This window comes from Microcaecilia unicolor, chromosome 1 (assembly GCF_901765095.1).
Source record: "Microcaecilia unicolor chromosome 1, aMicUni1.1, whole genome shotgun sequence".
Classification (NCBI taxonomy): Eukaryota; Metazoa; Chordata; class Amphibia; order Gymnophiona; family Siphonopidae; genus Microcaecilia; species Microcaecilia unicolor.
Window position 1 is genome coordinate 455809427 of NC_044031.1, and position 23574 is coordinate 455833000.

The 23574-nt window shown below is 46.4% G+C and overlaps 1 protein-coding gene across 2 annotated transcripts in view; it reads left to right on the forward strand.

Annotated features, from left to right (window-relative positions):
- Positions 1 to 23574, forward strand: part of SMCHD1 (structural maintenance of chromosomes flexible hinge domain containing 1) — a 735404-nt gene that overhangs the window by 605237 nt on the left and 106593 nt on the right. For both annotated transcript variants that reach the window (XM_030213010.1, XM_030213015.1), the window contains exon 41: positions 10392 to 10514. In XM_030213010.1, coding sequence (XP_030068870.1) covers positions 10392 to 10514 — 123 coding nt within the window. The remainder of the gene's footprint in view (positions 1 to 10391; positions 10515 to 23574) is intronic.

Below are 23574 nucleotides of genomic sequence, written 5' to 3' on the forward strand. Positions count from 1 at the left end.
CCGCGACAAGGTGCAAAAGATCAACCTTGAGTTCACTACCAAGCCACCTCCTCCTCTTCAACCTTCAACCCTCTCCCTCAACCAACCAACCCAGACCTCCTCCTCCTCCTTTCCTGATATCTCTGAGGAGGAAACCGCCCGCCTTCTTTCCTCCTCAAAATGCACCACTTGTTCCTCTGATCCCTTCCCCACCAACTTACTTAACACCATCTCTCCTACTATCACCCCCTCCATCTGTCATATCCTCAACCTCTCTCTCTCCACTGCAACTGTCCCCGACATCTTCAAGCATGCCGTAGTCACGCCACTCCTCAAAAAACCATCACTAGACCCTACCTGTCCCTCCAACTACCGCCCCATCTCCCTCCTACCCTTCCTCTCCAAGATACTTGAGCGCGCAGTCCACAGCCGCTGCCTTGATTTTCTCTCCTCTCATGCCATCCTCGATCCGCTTCAATCCGGTTTTCGCCCTCTTCACTCGACAGAAACAGCACTCTCTAAAGTCTGTAATGACCTGTTCCTTGCCAAATCCAGAAGCCATTACTCCATCCTTATCCTTGTCGATCTATCTGCCGCTTTTGACACTGTCAATCATGACTTACTTCTTGCCACACTGTCCTCATTTGGGTTCCAGGGCTCTGTCCTCTCCTGGTTCTCCTCCTATCTCTCCCACCGCACCTTCAAAGTTCACTCTCATGGATCTTCCTCCACCCCCATCCCCTTATCTGTTGGTGTACCCCAGGGATCTGTCCTTGGACCCCTTCTCTTCTTAATCTACACCTCTTCCCTGGGCTCCCTGATCTCATCTCATGGTTTCCAGTATCATCTCTATGCTGATGACACCGAACTGTATCTCTCCACACCAGACATCACCGCGGAGACCCAGGCAAAGGTATCGGCCTGCTTATCCGACATTGCTGCCTGGATGTCCAACCGCCACCTGAAACTGAACATGTCCAAGACCGAGCTTATCGTCTTTCCACCAAAACCCACTTCTCCTCTTCCTCCACTTTCTATCTCAGTTGATAACACCCTCATCCTCCCCGTCTCATCTGCCCGCAACCTCGGAGTCATCTTTGACTCCTCTCTCTCCTTCTCTGCGCATATCCAGCAGATAGCCAAGACCTGTCGCTTCTTTCTCTCTAACATCAGCAAAATTCGCCCTTTCCTCTCTGAACACACCACCCGAACTCTCGTCCACGTTCTCATTACCTCTCGCCTTGACTACTGCAACTTACTCCTCACCGGCCTCCCACTTAGCCATCTATCCCCCCTTCAATCTGTTCAGAACTCTGCTGCACGTCTCATATTCCGCCAGAACCGATATACTCATATCACCCCTCTCCTCAGGTCACTTCACTGGCTTCCGATCAGAAACCGCATTCAATTCAAGCTTCTCCTTCTTACCTACAAATGCACTCAGTCTGCTGCCCCTCACTATCTTTCTACCCTCATCTCCCCTTACGTTCCCACCCGTAACCTCCGTTCACAGGATAAATCCCTCCTCTCAGTACCCTTCTCCACCACCGCCAACTCCAGGCTCCGCTCATTCTGCCTCGCTTCACCCTATGCTTTGAACAACCTTCCTGAGCCCTTACGCCTAGCCCCCTCCCTGCCCGTCTTCAAGTCTTTGCTTAAAGCCCACCTCTTCAATGCTGCGTTTGGCACCTAACCATTACCGTTCAGTGAATCCAGACTGCCCCAATTTGACTGCCCCTATCGGACCGACCGTTCACTTGTCTATTAGATTGTAAGCTCTTTGAGCAGGGACTGTCTCTCTTTGTTAAATTGTACAGCGCTGCGTAACCCTAGTAGCGCTCTAGAAATGTTAAGTAGTAGTAATTTCCTTATCTCATTATGTGCCTTAATGCAAATCTCTCAAGGCAGTTTTTTTTTTTTTTTAAGAAAATTTGTGCTCTCAGACTAATCATAATTTTTTTATTATTATCTGTCTTGCTAAGGTTCTGTAGGTAGGTAAGCTATGTAGAAATCTTGATTTTAGTCTAAATGAATTTTCTCAGAAATTATAGCTTAGATTAATTGGACTCAATTATATGTGATTGTATTTCTTTTATGTCTGTATTTTATTTAGAATTGTATGCTCCCAGTTCTTTGAACTGGCCATATTCTTAAATGTAATCCACTATGAACTTCTTTTAAGGTGTTGAGAGAAATAAAACTATGGTAATTTATATGTAATGTAACATGGTCTTCTAGCCACACTGTTACTGCTCACTATTGTCTAGAGCAGCATTCCAAGTGGGATAGCCGGTTTGGACAAGCAGTTCTGCAAAATCATTTTACTACTTGAATGTCAACTCTGCCCTCCGACCCTTTATTTCCACAAGGCTCACGTTCTACTTCAGTTACCATATTATTAAGATTGTGAGCCTGGTATCTAGTGAGTCACACATGTGAGAATATAACACCTGCTTGTCCTCAGAGAAAGCTTAGTTAGATATCCAGCCTGGTATCTAGTGAGTCACACATGTGAGAATATAACACCCGCTTGTCCTCAGAGAAAGCTTAGTTAGATATCCGTAGCAGGTGTTCTCCAAGGACAACAGGCATATATTCTCACATTTCTCCCGCCTCCCCTTAGAGTTGTCTTCTTAGCTTTATACTATACTGCTGGTCTGTGCTCAGCATCAAGCGGGAAGGCAACCACACGTTCACAAAGGGGACACTGCCTCAAAGATTTAAAGTGACAGTACACTTTGGCATCATCTACACCAGGCTCTGTGGATGACATCACCCACATGTGAGAATATATGCCTGCTGTCCTTGGAGAACACCCGCTACAGGTAAATGACTATGCTGTATGGGCACCATGAAGCTGTTTGGCAGAATAACAAAATATTGATTCCTCGTCATCAGCAACAGATATGTCCAGAAAAGTGTGAGTTACTGTGCGGGTACCAGTAATCGCCACTCTAGAATAAGGCACATCTTTATCAGTTGACTTTCATTCTGTATCTGTCTGGCATGGCATAAACTGACCTTCATTCTGTATCTCTCTGGCATAAACTGATAAACTACCAAAACACAGGTAAATAATAATAACAAAAGGATTTATTTACAAGTATGAAATACATACTAGAATGGAACAGAAATAACTAAGATGTAAAAGTTATGTCAAGTGTTTAGAAAATGACAGAACAAAAGATTAGAATAACTGTGCATTAAATGCTAGAATGAACACTAGTCAGGTATCAGTTGGAATAAACACACACTCCCTTTGGCAAAATGTCACTTGTTCGTCCCTAATGGGATAACGATTGCAGATCTTGACTTTTAGAAAGCCTGAGTAGGTGATGTAAGTCTCTTCCTTCTCAAGGACAACTGGAACAGCAGGTGTTTGCCTTGTCACAGATGGTTCTCACACTTGACCTTCAGCTGTTGCTGAGGATCTGTAGCTCTAAAGTATTGCGATGATCAGATGATGTAAATAAGAAGTAGTTCAATGATAGTTGATGGTGGGTTTGTAGGTAGGTTATCTCTTGTCACAGCATATACTTTTTATATCATTTTGATATCAACAATGTCTCTGATGGTTTGATAATATCACAGGAGGTGATTGGCTTGTGCCTTTTTTTTATTATTTTATTTATCATTTTACTTAATTACATTCACATTTATCACATAAATGTAAGGAAAAACAGAAATTAATATAAAGGAAAAAGAAAAAAATTTCTCTCATCAATATATATTATATAATTGTCCACAATTGGGAAATCCAAGATCAGGAAAACAATCTCAAAGAAAATAAGAAAAACTCAAAACACTTAATCTTAAAAATTCACATTTTCTGAGGGAGGAAGGTTAATCGGTAATTGCAGTCGGTACAGTGGTAACTAAAGGAAGTTGCTGCAGAGGGTTTTGGTTTTTTTTTGTTGCATTTGTACCTCGCGCTTTCCCACTCATGGCAGGCTCAATGCGGCTTACATGGGGCAATGGAGGGTTAAGTGACTTGCCCAGAGTCACAAGGAGCTGCCTGTGCCTGAAGTGGGAATCAAACTCAGTTCCTCAGTTCCCCAGGACCAAAGTCCACCACCCTAACCACTAGGCCACTCCTCCAGGGTTCTTCATCTGTTCTTTCAACTCCACAAAGTCTTGTAATTTCTTAGGTTCAACAAATAAGTAATAAGAAAATAAAACACTTACAAGGGAATCGCACTAGGAAGGTCCCACCTAGGACAATGATTCCTGGCTTAAAAGCCAAGAATTCACACCTCCTAGTCTGCGATTCCCTTGATATGTCAGGAAATATATTCATCTTTGAACCCAAAAAACTATCAGCCATGTGTCAGAAATACAATTTCAAAACATTGTTCCTATCTAAATCAAAGGCAAAAGTCACTAATAATATAACTCTTATCTGTAATTTCTGAATTTTCCAAAATGTCAGTTAAGTTCACATCTCTTTTCTCTGATAAAGAAAATTTTAAGGGAAATATAAATCACTTTAGACACCAGAGGGTGGCTATCAGAAGGTATTTGCAAAATATCAGAGAAATATTTATTCAACAGTTCAGTAGCTGAGATATAAGGTGTTATAGGAAAATTTATCATTCTCAAGTTATTTTTCCTTAATTGGTTCTCCAGAAATTCCAGTTTTTACAAGAAACATGGCTGTCCTTCATTACCAAATTAACTGATTTTCGTAGAGAAACCATTTCCGTAGTCAAAGTCTCTATTTTTATATCTTGGACTTCCACTTTGTTAGATAAGTATTAATATAAATTCTTTAACTCGCATATTTATTCCTGAAAATCTTTAAACATCTGAAGAAGAGTTATTCATACTCTGCAGCACTTCCCATGGTACGTCCATTGTGACATTATTGGCTTCACCAGATCCAATTTCTCCACAGAAACCGCTCCAGATATCTTCAGGGGGAAGAGCTCACTCTCCAATCCCCCAGTTGGTTTATTATCTGGAGTCGATGCTGCGCCAGGACCTCCTCGGGTCGCGTGAAAATCCTAACTCACTTCGGGCGTTTCCACTGTCGACCTCCATAGCGAAGCGTTACTGTTTCCGGGGTCGTTCCAGCAGGGGGACTGAAAGTCACTCCCTCTCCACTGAGATTCGGTGATAAAGCCTTGCTGTTCCCCGAAGCAAGAACCGATATCCCTGACATTATGACCCTGAATCTCTCCAAAGTAGGCTGAGAAGTGGTGGGAACCCCAGCCGTGTTCGAGGAGGACAACACCACGGCTTTGCCTTTTCTCTTCCCCATTCTCTGGGGAGTGCGCCTACTTCTTCAGGTATTCTGGTGTAACACGGGAACTCAACTAACGTACGTCCTCCCTCGACGCCATCTTGGATCCTCCAGTTTGGGACACTTTGTCTGGTTTCTCCTCAGAGGCCTGTCTGATATGGGTAACCCTTCAGCATTGCCCTCTGAGTCATTGAAACACGGAAGCCCCTCCACCCCTGCAAGGTGGTGTCCCTTTGGAGGGGAGGCTTGTACCTTTTAGTTATGACTTGACAAACCACATGAATAATTTTTGACAGCACTCTGGAAGATTTTCCCCGAATTCCGTGCTTCAGGCAGGTTGGGTCATTATGACCAAGGGGCCTTATCACAGTTGCCCACATTCCTTTGTCTTGCATCAGGCGGATTGCCATCTCGCTAATTCTAACAGGGTCACAAGTTTCTTTCCTCAGAAATGTGGGCAAGTTTGAAATGTACATTACATTTTGACATTTATAACCCACACATACCTTTTTAGTTCAGTGTGTCTTACAACATAAAAACTTTATAAAGATTAAATCAACTAGACATCAAGTATTTCCTAAAAAAGTAAGTTTTTAACATTTTTCAAAAATTACCATAATTTGACTGATATCTAATCTTAACAGTTTGTGAAGGCTATGAACTCGGCTGAATCACCCGTCCTGCAGCTTCAGCAACTGGCTCTCCAGTTTCAACACTTATCTGGTGCCATCCAAGACCTGGATTCACATATGGACCACTTCCAGCAACTGTTGTTCTGGCTCTGGTATACCGTCTGGACCACCACCTCATATCAGCAGCACCCCAAGCTCTGGTTCCTTCAAGTAATGGAGATAGATTCCGAGTTATGACCGAAATCCCAAAGATTGTAGAGGATTCTTGAACCAGTGCTGGAAAATTTTTGAACTTCATGCCAGAGAGTTTCCTTCCAACAGGACCTCGGTGGCCTATATCATCTCCTTGCTGTCTGGTCATGGGCATCTCCTCTCTGGGAATGGGATGACCCAGTGCTCGGGACAATTCAAGAGGGTTTCCGAGCTTCTTAGATTAAAGCAGGGGATACGGAACCTGGGCGATTGTACTATTCAGTTCCCCACCTTGGCTTCTGAATTGACTTGGAAGAATGAGAGCCTTGTTGCGGCCTATGGCAGGGGTTGGCACCCCAAATCAAGGATGAGCTAGTTGGGCGAGACCTCCCAATCAGATAAGATTACCTTATTGGTCTCTTTAATATGATAGATCTCTGATTCCAGGAACAAACCTGGGAATGGCGCTCCTTCCGGAAGATGACCTTGAAGGCACCTAGCTACCAGTACCCTCCTCGTGCTCCCAGTTAGAGGGAGGGCCCTACCCTCATCATGTAGGGCCTCTCCCCTCTCTGTACAACAGAAACAGAGGCATTGGGCCCTTAATCTATGTATTGTGGCGAGAGTTGACACTATGCCCTTAAGTGCCCATATAAGTCTGGATCCTTGAACCTCACTCTGCCAGTGGGCGCAGCCCTGGGACCACCCCCGGGTAATCCGCACCCAATTCCTAGTTCCAGCAGTCCTTGATCTAGATCAAGGAGATAAGCATACTGAGGTTTTTCTGGATTCTGGGACAGGCGGAAACTTCATAGACAAAGCTCTGTTCTGGCATTTCAAGATCTTTAAATGCTGTGCTTTCTTCTCATGTAGCATGTAATCATGTTTTCTTTGGCCAATGTTTGTGAGAGATTTTGCGTAAGATTGAAGAGTTCATAGATTCTCTCCTGCCAGAAATATTAAGAACTCAGGTTACTAGTGGGCAAAAAGGAAGGAGTTTTGGAAAAATATGGTTAGGTCAACTTTTCCTGCTGTCTAGACAGTATCAAGAGCTTCTGCAATATGCATAGGGAAGTGCAGGCTTTCATGGTTGGGTTGCAAGTTTCTGATCTATGATATGAAATGAGAGAAAAGCTCACTGATTTGCCTTGCTGAGGTAAATCTTCATAAATAAGGTGGAAGAGGCAGGCACTCTAAGGAGCATAGCACTGCATTTAGATCCCTCTCAAAAGAACCTCTTGCCCACCTTCCTCTTCTAGGATGTATACGAGTGGGATGTCAAGGAAACCATGGCAGAAGAGAGTGCATCATCTACCCTCTTGTTCCCTGAATTACAAGGGCCTTGCTCTTACCATAGACAGCAAAGGGCCCAGAAAACACAGCCAATCCATAACTAGAATTGGGAACAATATTTTCACTGACTCAACATTGCCAACATTCTGGCATTTTTTTGGACAATCTACTGGTTGGAGGGAGGCTAAGGTTTTATTTAAACTACTGCCCCGTATTACCCTTGACACGGTTCTCAGAATCATCAGGAAGGGATACAAACTACTCATTCAAAACTGCTAAACAGACCACACAGAGTATCTTAGTCAAACTCTTAACATCAGGCAGTTCTTATCTAGAAGCAGTCCTCCCTATTAGAGATCGGCATGGAAGAACTTGTTCCACCTGGGGGAAGAGGGTGAGAATTTTCCTGATCAGAAAGAAAACAGGGAGATTGCATCCCATCCTAGACCTAATGGCTCAGAATAAAATCTGAAAAGTTCAAGATGATCTTTCTAGGCACCTTAATACTTTTCTCTAATAAGGGGATTTATGTTCTCTGAACTTTAAAGGAAGCTTTTATCCACATAGAACTTCAAAGTTGCAGGAATTATCTGAGATTTCCACTAGGAGAACACTGTTACCAGTATCGTGTTCTGAAATTTTTTCTTGTCAGGTCCACATGTTTACAGAAAATTGTTAGCCATGGTGGTGATACCTCTATGCAGACTAGAGGTGTGCGTGTTTCTCTGTCTGGATGATTGGCTGATCAGGAACTCGTCTTAGGAAAGTGCTGGTGCTGGATTCACTAGAGTTTGTGATAAATTATCTCAAAATTCCAATTATACCTTCAGCCTCAATTGGAATTCATAAGTGCCTTGTTAGACACAGCTCACACAAAAGCCTTTTTTTCTACAAGAAAGAATCATCATGCTTTTGTCCACAGTGCAAGAGATGAGTTAGCAGACAGTTCTCTGGTGCATGGTGAGTTGACTGAGCCATATGACAGCAGTGATGCACTAACAGTCTTGGCCTGTTTCAGAATAAGATAAGCCCTTATGCTTACAGTTGACACAAGCCACTCAGATCTTGTAAGACCCAGTCCTTATAATACGCCCTCTCAGGGACTCCCTTGTCCTGATTGTTGAACCAAGCAAATCTGTCAAAGGGAATTCCTTTCTAAATTCATCCAATTCAAATTGTCCTAAATATTGATATATTCAAACTGAAGCAGGGATCTCATGAGGACAAGCTTCACACTCTGGGCCCTTGGTCCACTCAGGAAAAAAACAGCTTATAAGATTCTTTGAGCTGTGGGTAATCTAATAGGTTGGAAAGGCTTTCAAGATCAGGTGGCCTAAAAAAGTATTCCAATTCTAAATTCCTTAAAAAGTCCACCCAGCATTTTGTTTGTTTTGACCCATAACTTGGTATTGCTGTAGCTAAGTGAACACTGCCAAATTAGCTAGCAAATTGCATCTCCTTTGTTTATGCCAAGACAGGTCTGAACTTAGTGTAGCTTGTCTAAATTCACAAAGTGCTAGCAATGCTGGTAAGTCACTCAAGGTTGGCATCAATATATTACTATCTCATTATTGTTTGAAAAGGGATTCCTAGCGAGACAGTAAGATTGGGAGTCCATACTGCAGGATGACTTTTGAGATTTAGAATCCAACTCCATCCCCTAGAGCCTAATGTTTTATAATTTTCAGATGGCCACCTTTTTTTTCTTTTTGTTTTATTAGAAAAAAAGGTTTCTTGCTAACAAAACTGTTTTATTGGCAGTCCAGTTACTATGCTTTCTCCTTTTAATGTTAAAGGCAACTTAAAGTACCATCTATGAGGATAGTCTGTCCAGCCCTCGGAGAAAACCAAATTGCTTACCTGTAATGGATGTTCAGGACAGCAGGATGGGACATCCTTACCTAATTGTCCAATATTCCCTTGGAGCTGTATATTTTTGAGCTATGAAAAGAACTGAAGCAGCCCTGCATAGTCATACAGCATGGAATCTTACATTCCTGCTTAGTAAAGCTAAAGGTTTTAGTTGTAGAAAGGCTAGAGGAGAGATTTATCACATGGAGACTTCATCCATGGTATCACCTATTTGAGAGAACTTCTGTTGTGCTTTTCATAGTAAACATCAGTAAAGGCAATTAGTTTTCTTTTGCTTTTGGACATTCAAAATGCCAGTTAATCTTCTGTTTTGTTTGTTTGGGGGTTTTTTTTTTCTTTGTTTTGCTTTGATTTTGTTTTTTGTTTTTGTTTTTTTTGCAGCATAGCTGCAAGCCCTAAAAAGCTACAATAGGTTTAACAGCCATGTAGGAGATATAGGGAGCAATTGACTTTGTAGAAATTGAAAACAACACATTTGTGGCCGAAATTGGTTTTTGATATTTTTTAGGGACCCCTTTACTAAGCTGCAGTAAGAAATGGCCTTAGCATACCCATATGTAGGGTTTTTTTTTCCCCACACTCAGACCATTTTTACTGTAGCCATTAAAACCCTGATTTTTAATTTTCCTCATTAATGGCCATGTGCTAATGTTGCCATTTTGAACCTTCTATTAGACCAACATTACAATTATGGAAATATGTTTTATGTCACTTTTTAAAATCATGCAGGTCCCTCTGTTGGTTGAAGATAATATGAATTCAAAAAAATAGCATAGAACATCTTTGTGTAATTTTCATGTTGATCCAATAAAGAAACACAGCCTCCAAGGAGGACATTTTATTATGAGCTCATAAATCAGATGGATACTTTTGATAGGCAGCAGTAGAGAGCATACTTTATTGCACTAATGTTTCTTTCCCCCTCTCCTTTTTTTTTTGTACTGTTGATGTTGCACTTATTGATTTTGAGGCTCATTTTAGACACACACAGAGTACCATGGTACTTTGTGTCTAAGTGTTTTGAAAATGAGCCTCTGGTGTAGTTTTAACTCCTCAGCATTCATTTTAAGTATAGTTCAGTCTTTGCAGAGAAATCAAATTCATCTATAAGTTGAAGTTATAAGTACTGTGCTGCATTCTTAAGATAATGATGACAACACATTTGGGATTTCATTTTACAGATTCAAAGTACTGAGGCTATCCTGAAACAAAAGATGTCTCATCGGGAGTCAATAATGAATCAACCTAGAAGATCATGTACACTATGTAACTATTCTAAATGTAACCAAGATATTTTGGGAAAGGTAAATGCTATGTTGCAGTTGTATTTAATTTTCTTTTTTTGTTGTTTATTTCTTCTTAATTTTCACAACACATTGAAATACTTGTAATATTTTTTTATGTTTTTACATTGGTTTCAATTTTTTAATTTTATTTTTATGCAATTCTACAAAAATCCAATATAAGTTAACACTCACATTGAAAAACTAGATCATAGACGCAAATATGATAGAGGCAGTAACTCCAAAAAAAGTTAAAGAAAGATACAATCATGCTCCAATATTAAATTCCATATATGAGGGGCAGAGCCACATTTAGGAGAGAAAATTAAGGAAAAAATCCACAAAAGTGAAGTATATATATAAGGAAAGAAAACCCATTACAGCTAGAATAATTTAGATTCAGTTGTTAATTTAAGCATAGCAAATGGGATGAATTAATCACAGCTATCAGCGGTTTATCCACTATAGTAGACAAACATCTTTGTTACTAAGAAATATGGTTATATGTGATGGTTCAAAAATATATTTAATATTTTTATACCAAACTAGTAAGAAAGGCCTGTTTCTGAGGCCAATGAAACGGGCGCTAGCAAGGCGCTTTCAATCCCATCCCCCTCCCCTTGATGCTGGACTTACCCTCCGTTCTTCAGGGTGGTCGTGGGTGCCCCGCCCCGGCCGGTGACCTGCCCCGTGACGTAGAGAGTGGCTGGCTGGCTCCCTCGCTGCCTGTGACCTATACAGCCTGCCTGGCTCACTCCCTCCAATCGTCGTTGCGTAGTAGATGGATGTATGTCCCGCCCTCGCGTCAAACGTGATGACGTTGAGGGCAGAGCGATGCGATTGGTCAAGTGTCATAGTACCGCCCTCAACGTCATCACGTTTGATGCGAGGGCGGGGCAAACAGTAATGGGGCTAAATTCCGATCTCTGGCACCTCACAAACCGGAAGTTGCAGCTTCATTAGAACGTTGAGGTAGGCAATTATGTGCGGAAGGGGCGTGGCTGTGGGTGGGTCTATCAGTGAGAGTGAGTGGTGCATGAGTGACAGTGAGTGGTGAGTGGTGACAGCCTAAGTGCAGGGCTCCAGGGTTTCCCTGCCACAGAGTGAGCTTCAGAATGTTTGAGGTGAGAATTATTAATATAGATAATACATCTGCAGAGAAATCTTAAAAGGAAATGTACTCCTGTCTAGAGGACTCTAGGTTTAAGTTACAAAAATTATCTACTGTGCGTCTCTTTTGAGTGCTCTTGGCCACATCTGGAAATATCCAAAGTTGATGACTTATAAAGTAGAGCTTCCTGTGTCTATAATAAAGTTTCAAAATGTTATCTTTTTCATTATCTGAAGCAGAAGTGGCAAAGTGGAGGAAGTTAGTCCAGAATTAACAACTAAATCTCACAACGCACCTGAACCATTCAAGCTATCTATAGATAAATCACCAATCTCTGAGTTATTCTTACCCTGATAGGGGTAGGGATAGTAAAAAAAAAAAAACTTTAGTTGTAACTGGTAATCCCTCAGAATGTATGCCCAGTATTTTCATTAAATATTTTTTAACATTTAATTAAATATTTTTGTAAACATTTCTTCAGCTGATATTCCAGTTTTCCTTGGAAATTAATGAAACGTCTTATTCTTGGATAAATTTACCATTGCTTCTAGTTTCCTCTGAATTATCATATTAGCTTTCACTGCCTCACAGCGTAAGCTTACAAAGTCAATGCTCCTCTGATCTTCATTTCGTTCCCTATCTGCAGCCTCTGGAGCACAAGCTTCCAGCAGTACTAGAGCTCTTCAGTGCTTGGGGGACAAAAGTTTCCAGGGCCAAGGGGAGACCATCTCTGGTCAAGGAGCATAGTTTCATCTCTTTATAGGGAGCACAGATCCTTCTCTGCTTATAAATTGCAGCTCAGTCTCTTTCTGTGATGCACAGCTGCATCATGGGATATGGACACAGCTCCCTTCTTGGATGTGGCTGCGGCTCCATCTCTTGAAGTGGGCACAATTCGGGATCTGGATATAGAATCCTGTTGCATCTCTGAAGATTCTCCTCATCTCCATCTCTAGTGGTGCAACACGGCTCCAGCCCTAGTTGGTTTGGTCTCCCTCTCTGGGGTGGAGCACTTCACTGGATGGACCATGCAGGTCTTTTTCTGCCGTCATCTACTATGTTATGTTATGTTATGTATGTATGTTATGTTTGGCTCTGAAATCTGCACCATCTGTAGATGTCAAGCATGGTTCCATTTCTTCCCGGCAGGTTCATTTCACTACTTGCCATTTGTATGCCATTTCCACCTCTTCATGGGATGTGTTTTACTCACAGTGCGTAGCTACATGGCGACAGGGAGAACGCTGTGGACCTTCAGTTTGCAGCTCAGTGTTTGCCCTTCAGCAGCTGCTGGACTCTGGGTTTAGAGCCTTCCTACCCCCTACTTGTCGGAGGCACTCTGTATTGCAATATTTCCCTTCTCTGTCTGGAGCACTCTGAGGTTGAACCGTGTCTCCATGTCTGCATTTTCAGTTCAGCTCCATCTCTGCATCTTGAGTATGGTTTCTTCTTCTATGTTGAGATCAGATCTGTCCCTGAACATGGATCTTCTCAGTTCTCTGGTCTCTTGTTGGATTTGGACCAGGTTTTCTTCCTGCAAACTAACCCTCTGAGTTCTCAGTCTCCAATTTTGTTGCTTTTCCATTGTTTATCTTTGACCTGAGTCTCTGATGCTTTGGGTCTCAGATCTTTGCAGGTCACAAGCTGGTGACATACCACTTTGTTCTGGGTCCTTAAGGCTTTCATCTTACTTCTATCTTTGGTTTTGCCATCCCCTTTTATGTAGGGGGGGGGGGGCTTTTGGCTCCTCTTCAGCTGCCTTTTGGGATTCTTCCTATTGAGATATTCTTCCAGATGGTCCAAGCTACTTATTTTTTTGCTGGATTCTTTTCCTGTTTCCCTTATGCCTTGCATGCAGTCTGCGGTCCTTCTTCCTTGAGAGGAGTCATGTTCCCTTACATATGATATATTTTTCTAATCTTTCATCCCACCCTATTGGGGACATTGCTTTGCTACATCCCATTCATCTGAACTTGTCTGGTGTGAAAGCGCAGGAAGAAAAAATTGTCTTACCTGATAATTTTCTTTCCTTTAGTCCTACCAAACCAGTCCAGAGTCCCTCCCTATCTCATTGTAGCTTCATGGAGCTCTTCTTCTCTGTTTCCCATTTCAGTCTGTGATGGAAGTTTGAAAAGGAACAGAAGGGCACACGTCCCTGTAATTTATCCAGTTGCAAACTATGCCAAAATATTTCACAGGACCCCACAGTTATCCACAAAGGAAAGATATTCAACATAAAGGGATCTTTCACTTGCTCATCTTCCAATGTGGTATATATCATTCAGTGTAAAAAATGTAACGAAGGATGCTATATTGGAGAAACAGGCCAGATGCTTAAGACAAGATTCAATTTACATAGACATCACATGAACAATACAGCCAGTAGGGCCCCCACCCCGGTGGGACAGCACTTCACAGAACCAGGACACTGTACCAGTGATTTCACAGTGAGAATACTGAAAGGTAACTTTAAAACCATACAAGAACGTAAGACCTTTGAAGTCAGAATGATTGAATATTTTAACACCCAACAGAAAGGACTTAACAAGGATCTGGGCTTCCTAGCCCATTATAAACCATAAAGCTGTATGTCTCTGTTGATCACCCCACCCCTCACCTATCCACACCCATCCTGTTAGAATATCAATAATATGCTTTGATGTCCCCATGCATACCTCCGACCCACCCCCATCCTCCCACCCTGTCAGACTGTCATAGTAATGCTTGAATGTTTTCACTTATATACACTGTCAGCTAGCACATTTGCTTATTTCTGATCTGACGAAGAAGGGCAACCTTTGAAAGCTAATCAAGAAATGTATTAAGTTATGTCCAATAAAAAAGGTATCATCTTATTTTCTTTTCCAGATAGCAGGAAACTGACATTAGCAGGATTACACTAATTTTGTTGCTTTTCTGCAGCGTTGCTGCATTATAGACTTGTATGTGGCAAAATGTTTTTCTGAATTTCTTGCATAATTGATACAGAACTGAGTAAAAGTGAAACAACAATTTGTTTCATGATAGTTAATATTAAGCAAATTTAACTAGGGGACCCGTCAGTCAAACAGTTTCATACACCCAACACTAACATAAAGCTCAGAAGCTAAAGCTGGACCTCAGGCGACTCGTTTCACACGGTTTCAACTTAGCTTCATTGCGTGCCCCCTAGTCCTAGTACTTATTATTTTATAGACATCATATCTCCCCTCAGCTGTCTTTTCTCCAAGCTCAAGAGCCCTAGCCACTTTAGCCTTTCCTCATAGGGAAGTCGTCCCATCCCCTTTATCATTTTTTGTTGCCCTTCACTGTACCTTTTATAATTCCACTATATATTTTCTTGAAATGCAGTGACCAGAATTGCACACAATATTTGAGGTGCAGTTGCACCATGGAGCATGGCCGTCGAGAGGGGGGAGCAGGGGGGACAAAATTCCCTGGGCCCGGGCCCGGTGCCACAGTCCCCTCCACTGCCCCCCCCCCCCCCCCATCCACCACCAGGCCAGGCCCCCCTGTGTTCAAATCATAGCGCCTCACTTTTGACCTCGCTCCATGTGAAAGAAGCGCAGCAGCGGCAGTCTGCAGATCGCCTCCCTTCAGGCCTTCCCTCCCTGTGTCCCGCCCTCATCTGACATAACTTGTGCGAGGGCGGGACACAAGGAGGGAAGGCCCGAAGGGAGGCGATCTGCAGACTGCCGCTGCTGCGCTTCTTTCATACTGAGTGAGGTCAAGGTGAGGTGCTATGATTTAAATTCGGGGGGGGGGGGCGCAGCGGTGGCCTTGCCCTTGCCCAATCTCTCGGCGGCCCTGCCATGGAGCGATACAAAGGCATTATAATGACCTCATTTTTGTTTTCCATTCATTTCCTAATATTACCTAACATTCTGTTTGCTTTCTTAGCTGCCACAGCCCACTGACCAAAGGGTTTTGATGTATCATCAGCAATGACACCTAGATCCCTTTCCTGGTCGGTGACTCCTAATGTGGAATCTTACATTAGGTAGCTATAGTTCTCGGAGGACAAGCAGGCTGCTTGTTCTCATGACTGGGTGACGTCCGCGGCAGCCCCCACCAACCGGAAGAAGCTTCGCGGGCGGTCCGCACGCGGGGCACGCCCACCGCGCATGTGCGGCCGTCTTCCCGCTCGTGCGTGACCGTTCCCGCCAGTCTTTTCTTTTCCGCGCCTGGGGAGAGTCGTGCCGTCGCCGCTCTCCCTTCGCAGCCCCGGAAAGACCGTCGCGTTTACGCAATTTTGTTTAATTTTTCGTTTTACTCGGTTGCCGCGCGCTCCAGTTTTCTTTTCTTCAAAAAAAAAAAAAAAAAGAGCACGCGCTCCTTTTTCCCTCGTTTCTAGCGAGGGCGTCGCATTGCGGCCTTGTGGCCGCGCGATCGATTTATTTTTTCGAGGTGTGATTTCCGCCACCATCGACGACTTTAACTTCGCCGACGCGATTTTTCCGTCGATGTCCTCGAAGGTCCCGAGTGGATTTAAGAAGTGTGGTCGGTGCGGCCGGCCGATCTCGCAGACCGACACCCACGCTTGGTGCCTCCAGTGCCTCGGGCCGGAGCACAATATCAAGTCGTGTTCTCTGTGTCTCGGTCTCCGGAAACGGACTCAAGTTGCGAGGCAAGTTCTGCGGGACCGTCTTTTTGGAACTTGCGCCGGCCCCTCAACGTCGACTTCGACGGCATCGGTATCGACGCCCGGTCCTTCGGTACCGGTATCAATGCCCGAAAAATCGGCATCGATGGCATCGACCCCAGGAGAACAGGTCCCGTCGGCCCGCCGGTCCTCCGGTGAGGGTAGAGGTGAGAGACCGCGTGGGCAGTCGGCCCCGGTCACTCCTTCAGCCCGTGGCCCTCGGGACCGAACCCTGTCTGACCCGGTTCATCGGGACCGAGGGGGATCGACCTCCTCCTCCTCCATACCACCCGGCACCGGTGACGGGCACCGTAAGAAGGCAAAGAAGCACCGTCACCGGTCGCCCTCGATGCATCCGGCTCTCGGTACCGGAGAGGAGTCGACGCCGAAGCGTCCGCGTCGAGAGGAGAGGTCCCCCTCGGTGGTGGAGGTACCGCCACATCAGGGTCCCAGCACTTCGGTGCAGTCTCCTGGACCCGAGCAGCTTCCGACATCGATGCCTCTACCGGCCCCCACGTCTTTCCCGACAGCGGGCCTGGACGAGTGCCTCCGAGCCATCCTTCCGGGGATCCTGGAAGGGCTGATGCGCCAGGCTGTGCCGGCGCCGGGGGTGCTTGCGCCCTCGGCGCCGATGACTGTGGCGCCGGCGAGCTCTAGCCCGGTGCCGAGGCCGTCGCCGCCGCCGCTTGCGGCGCCGGTCTCGACCGCCACGCAGGTGGAGTCCCCGTTGACGTCGATGGAGGGAGCTTCGTCCCCGCCGGCGCGGGAGTCCACCGCTCGACGACACCGAGGCCTCGGTGCCTCGACGTCGAGCCGGGCCCGGTTCAGGACTCAGCTACATGAGCTTATGTCCGATACCGAGGAAGAGGCCTCGTGGGGGGAAGAGGAGGACCCCAGATATTTCTCCTCCGTGGAGTCTGCGGGTCTTCCCTCGGACCCCACGCCTTCACCAGAGAGGAAGCTCTCGCCTCCTGAGAGTCTCTCTTTTGCCTCCTTTGTGCGGGATATGTCTATTTGCATTCCCTTTCCCGTGGTCTCTGTGGATGAGCCGAGGGCTGAGATGCTCGAGGTCCTCGACTATCCATCACCACCTAGAGAGTCCACCACAGTGCCGCTGCACAATGTCCTCAAGGAGACACTGCTTCGGAACTGGATGCGACCATTATCTAATCCCACCATCCCCAAGAAAGCAGAGTCCCAGTACAGGATCCACTCGGACCCAGAGTTAATGCGGCCACAATTGCCCCATGACTCGGCGGTCGTGGATTCTGCTCTCAAGAGGGCACGGAGTTCGAGGGATACCGCCTCGGCGCCCCCGGGGCGGGAGTCTCGCACTCTGGACTCATTTGGGAGGAAGGCCTACCAATCCTCCATGCTCGTGACCCGCATCCAGTCATACCAGCTCTATACGAGCATTCACATGCGGAACAATGTGAAGCAGCTGGCGGACCTGGTCGATAAGCTCCCGCCGGAGCAGTCCAGGCCTTATCAGGAGGTGGTCAGGCAGCTGAAGGCGTGCAGAAAATTCCTGTCCAGGGGTATCTATGACACCTGTGACGTGGCATCTCGTGCTGCGGCCCAAGGTATAGTGATGCGCAGGCTCTCATGGCTGCGCACCTCTGACCTGGACAACCGCACCCAGCAGAGATGGGCCGATGTCCCTTGCCGGGGGGATAACATTTTTGGTGAGAAGGTCGAGCAGCTGGTGGACCAACTGCATCAGCGGGAAACCGCCCTCGACAAGCTCTCCCACCGGGCGCCTTCAGCATCCACCTCAGCAGGTGGACGTTTTTCCCGGGCCCGGCAGGCTGTGCCCTATTCCTTTGCAAGGCGTAGGTACACCCAGTCGGCCCGAAGGCCTCGCCAGTCACAGGTACAGCCCTAGCGCGCTCGTTCTCGTCAACAGCGTGCGCCTAAGCAGCCCCCTGCGCCTCCACAGCAAAAGCCGGGGACGGGCTTTTGACTGGATCCACGGGAACATAGCCGCCCTCAAAGTGTCCGTACCGGACGATCTGCCGGTCAGAGGGAGGTTAAAATGTTTTCACCAAAGGTGGCCTCTCATAACCTCCGATCAGTGGGTTCTCCAAATAGTGCGGTGCGGATACGCCCTGAATTTGGCCTCCCTGCCACCAAATTGTCCTCCGGGAGCTCAATCCTTCAGCTCCCATCACAAGCAGGTACTTGCAGAGGAACTCTCCGCCCTTCTCAGCGCCAATGCGGTCGAGCCCGTACCACCCGGGCAAGAAGGGCAGGGATTCTATTCCAGGTACTTCCTTGTGGAAAAGAAAACAGGGGGGATGCGTCCCATCCTAGACCTGAGAGGCCTGAACAAATTCCTGGTCAAAGAAAAGTTCAGGATGCTTTCCTTGGGCACCCTTCTGCCAATGATTCAGAAAAACGATTGGCTATGTTCCCTGGATTTGAAGGACGCATACACTCACATCCCGATACTGCCAGCTCACAGACAGTATCTCAGATTCCGCCTGGGCGCACGGCACTTTCTGTATTGTGTGCTGCCCTTTGGGCTCGCCCCTGCCCCACGAGTGTTTACAAAGTGCCTCGTGGTGGTAGCGGCGTACCTTCGCAAGCTGGGAGTGCACGTGTTCCCGTATCTCGACGATTGGCTGGTCAAGAACACCTCGGAGGCAGGAGCCCTCCGGTCCATGCAGTGCACTATTCAACTCCTGGAGCTGCTGGGGTTTGTGATAAATTACCCAAAGTCCCATTTCCAGCCAACCCAGTCTCTGGAATTCATAGGAGCTCTGCTGAATACCCAGACGGCTCAGGCCTTCCTTCCCGAAGCGAGGGCCAACAACCTCTTGTCCCTGGCTTCGCAGACCAGAGCTGTCTCAGCAGGTCACAGCTCGGCAGATGTTGAGACTTCTGGGTCATATGGCCTCCACAGTCCATGTGACTCCCATGGCTCATCTTCACATGAGATCTGCTCAATGGACCCTAGCTTCCCAGTGGGTTCAAGCCACCAGGAGTCTAGAAGATGTCATCCGCCTCTCCACCAGTTGCCGCACTTCACTGCTCTGGTGGACCATCCGGACCAATTTGACCCTGGGACGTCCATTCCAAATTCCGCAGCCCACGAAAGTGCTGACGACGGATGCATCTCGCCTGGGGTGGGGAGCTCATGTCGATGGGCTTCACACCCAGGGTCTGTGGTCCCTCCAGGAAAAGGATCTGCAGATCAACCTCCTGGAGCTCCGAGCGATCTGGAACGCACTGAAGGCTTTCAGAGACCGGCTGTCCTACCAAATTATTCAAATTCGGACAGACAATCAGGTTGCAATGTATTACACCAACAAGCAGGGGGGCACCGGATCTCGCCCCTTGTGTCAGGAAGCAGTCGGCATGTGGCGGTGGGCTTGCCAGTTCGGCATGCTCCTCCAAGCCACATACCTGGCAGGTGTAAACAACAGTCTGGCCGACAGACTGAGCAGAGTCATGCAACCGCACGAGTGGTCGCTTCATTCCAGAGTGGTACGCAAGATCTTCCGGGAGTGGGGCACCCCCTCGGTGGACCTTTTCGCCTCTCAGACGAACCACAAGCTGCCTCTGTTCTGTTCCAGACTACAGGCCCACGGCAGACTGGCGTCGGATGCCTTTCTCCTCCATTGGGGGACCGGCCTCCTGTATGCTTATCCTCCCATACCTTTGGTGGGGAAGACCTTACTGAAGCTCAAGCAAGACCACGGCACCATGATTCTGATAGCGCCCTTTTGGCCCCGTCAGATCTGGTTCCCTCTTCTTCTGGGGTTGTCCTCAGAAGAACCGTGGAGATTGGAGTGTTTTCCGACTCTCATCTCGCAGAACGACGGAGCGTTGCTGCACCCCAACCTTCAGTCCCTGGCTCTCACGGCCTGGATGTTGAGGGCGTAGACTTCACTGCATTGGGTCTGTCTGAGGGTGTCTCCCGTGTCTTGCTTGCCTCTAGGAAGGATTCCACTAAAAAGAGTTACTTTTTCAAGTGGAGGAGGTTTGTCGTTTGGTGTGAGAGCAAGGCCCTAGAACCTCGTTCTTGCCCTGCACAGAACCTGCTTGAATACCTTCTGCACTTATCGGAGTCTGGCCTCAAGACCAACTCAGTAAGGAATCACCTTAGTGCGATTAGTGCTTACCATTATCGTGTGGAAGGTAAAGCCATCTCTGGAGAGCCTTTAGTCGTTCGATTCATGAGAGGCTTGCTTTTGTCAAAGCCCCCTATCAAGCCTCCTGCAGTGTCATGGGATCTCAACGTCGTCCTCACCCAGCTGATGAAACCTCCTTTTGAGCCACTGAATACCTGCCATCTGAAGTACTTGACCTGGAAGGTCATTTTCTTGGTGGCAGTTACTTCAGCTCGTAGGGTCAGTGAACTTCAAGCCCTAGTAGCTCATGCTCCATATACCAAATTTCATCACAACAGAGTAGTGCTCCGCACCCACCCAAAGTTCCTGCCGAAGGTGGTGTCGGAGTTCCATCTTAACCAGTCAATTGTCTTGCCAACATTCTTCCCCAGGCCGCATACCCGCCCTGCTGAACGTCAGTTGCACACATTGGACTGCAAGAGAGCATTGGCCTTCTACTTGGAGCGGACGCAGCCCCACAGACAGTCCGCCCAATTGTTTATTTCTTTTGACCCTAACAGGCTAGGGGTCGCTGTCGGGAAACGCACCATCTCCAATTGGCTTGCAGATTGCATTTCCTTCACTTACGCCCAGGCTGGGCTGGCTCTTGAGGGTCATGTCACGGCTCATAGTGTTAGAGCCATGGCAGCGTCAGTGGCCCACTTGAAGTCAGCCACTATTGAAGAAATTTGCAAAGCTGCGACGTGGTCATCTGTCCACACATTCACATCACATTACTGCCTCCAGCAGGATACCCGACGCGACAGTCGGTTCGGGCAGTCGGTGCTGCAGAATCTGTTTGGGGTGTAAATCCAACTCCACCCTCCAGGACCCGAATTTATTCTGGTCAGGCTGCACTCTCAGTTAATTGTTCTTCGTACGTCAATTTCTGTTATACCCTCGCCGTTGCGAGGTTCAATTGACCTGGGTTCTTGTTTTGAGTGAGCCTGAGAGCTAGGGATACCCCAGTCGTGAGAACAAGCAGCCTGCTTGTCCTCGGAGAAAGTGAATGATACATACCTGTAGCAGGTGTTCTCCGAGGACAGCAGGCTGATTGTTCTCACCTACCCTCCCTCCTCCCCTTTGGAGTTGCGTTTTCATGTTGTTTTCTTGCTTGTCATTCGACTGGCGGGAACGGTCATGCATGAGCGGGAAGACGGCCGCGCATGCGCGGTGGGCGTGCCCCGCGTGCGGACCGCCCGCAAAGCTTCTTCCGGTTGGTGGGGGCTGCCGCGGACGTCACCCAGTCGTGAGAACAATCAGCCTGCTGTCCTCGGAGAACACCTGCTACAGGTATGTATCATTCACTTTCGGGTTCCTCTTTCCCACATGCATCACTGTTCACTTGCTCACATTAAACATCATCTGCCATTTGGATGCCTAGTCTCCCTCCCAGTCTCGTAAGGTCCTCTTGCAGTTTTTCACAATCCTCTTGCGATTTAACAACTTTGTGTTGTCAGCAAATTTAATTATCTCACAAGTTACTCACATCTCTATATCATTTATAAATATATTAAAAAGCAGCAGTCCCTGCACAGACCCCTGGAGAATCCCACTAGCTACCCTACTCCATTGAGAATATTCACCATTTAACCCTACTCTCTGTTTTCTATTTTTTAACCAGTTTTTAGTCCACAATAAAACTCCTATCCCATGACTCTCTAATTTCCTCTGCGTTTGGGAGAGCAGTTCTAGCTCACCACCGCATCGCTGGTATTTGACTACCCCACCACCTGGATGAGCCAAATTCAAGACCCCTGATGACGCTTTTATAGCGAAACATGAGCATGTTGGGTCCTGGTCGTATGGTGGAATACTATAAGAATTGGAGAGATTGAAACTCTAATACAAATGTAACCACATTTTCAAAAATATATATATATCTGGAACACATGATACTGCTAATGGTGAAAATGGACAGTTTTGGATGTTGCTGACTGACATCATCAATGGTTGTTCAAGATTTATCACTAACATTACAATGGTTTGTTGGAAAAAAGGACAGAACTATTTTACAAGTTGGTGATTCAATGAGTCTGATTTGAAGCAAGGCTGAATCTTGTGGGAGACTCTGGAGCAGTGGATTAACACATGACTAAAGAGCTATGATCACACATTGATGTAAAAGATTGCCAGATATATGCTATTTGAATGTGTATTGAAAGAGTATTGTGGAGAATTGTTTGGTTTTAAATGTATTGGTGTATGGATTGGTTAATAACTATGGGTTAAGGGAATGGATTTTATTTTAGGAAAATTGTATTGATCTATTAATAAAGAAATATATTTTAAAATGTTAAACAGTTACTAGTGAGTAATTTGTAATATAATGTGTAACTAATTATAGAGTTGAGACCTAGATTGTAATTCTAATTTCCTCTGGAGTCTTTCATGAGGTACTTTGTCAAATGCCTTTTGAAAATCCAGATGCACAATATCAACCGGCTCAACTTTATCCACATGTTTCTTCATCCATTCAAAGATTTCCCTGTACTAAATCCATGTTGGCTTTGTCACATTAATCCATGATTTTGAGTATGCTCTGTAGTTTTGTTCTTTATAATAGTCTTATTTTGCCCGGCACCGACGTCAGGCATACCAGTCTATAATTTCTTGGATCACCTCTGGAACCTTTTTTAAAAATTGGTGATACATTGGCCCAGGGGCGTAGCCAGACTTCCGTGGGAGGGGGGTCCAAAGTCCTGAGGGGAGGGGGCACATTTTAGCCCTCCCCCCGGCGGCGCCCCCCCCCCCCCCCCCGCCGCGAACCCTCCCCCGCCGCCGCCTACCTTCACTTTTGCTGGCGGGGGACCCCACTCCCCGCCAGCCGACGTCCTCTCTGTCCTGCTCCTGCTCTTGTTGCATGCATTGCTGACGTCCTGCACGTTGTACGTGCAGGACGTCAGACTCAGAGAACAGAGTTCTGTTCTCTGAGTCTGAAGGTAGGCGGCGGCGGGGGCGGGTTCGCCGGGAGGGGGGTCCAGGCTAGAATCTACGGGGGCCCAGGCCACCTCAGGCCCCACGTAGCTACGCCACTGCATTGGCCACCCTCCAATCTTCTGGTCCCATGCTTGATTTTAAAGATAAAATGCATATTACCAGCAATAGTTCTACAGGATCATTTTTCAGTTCCATCAGGACTCTGTAATGATTTGCTACTCTTCAGTTTGTCAGATTGCGCCATTACATATTCCAGGTTTATAGAGATTTCAT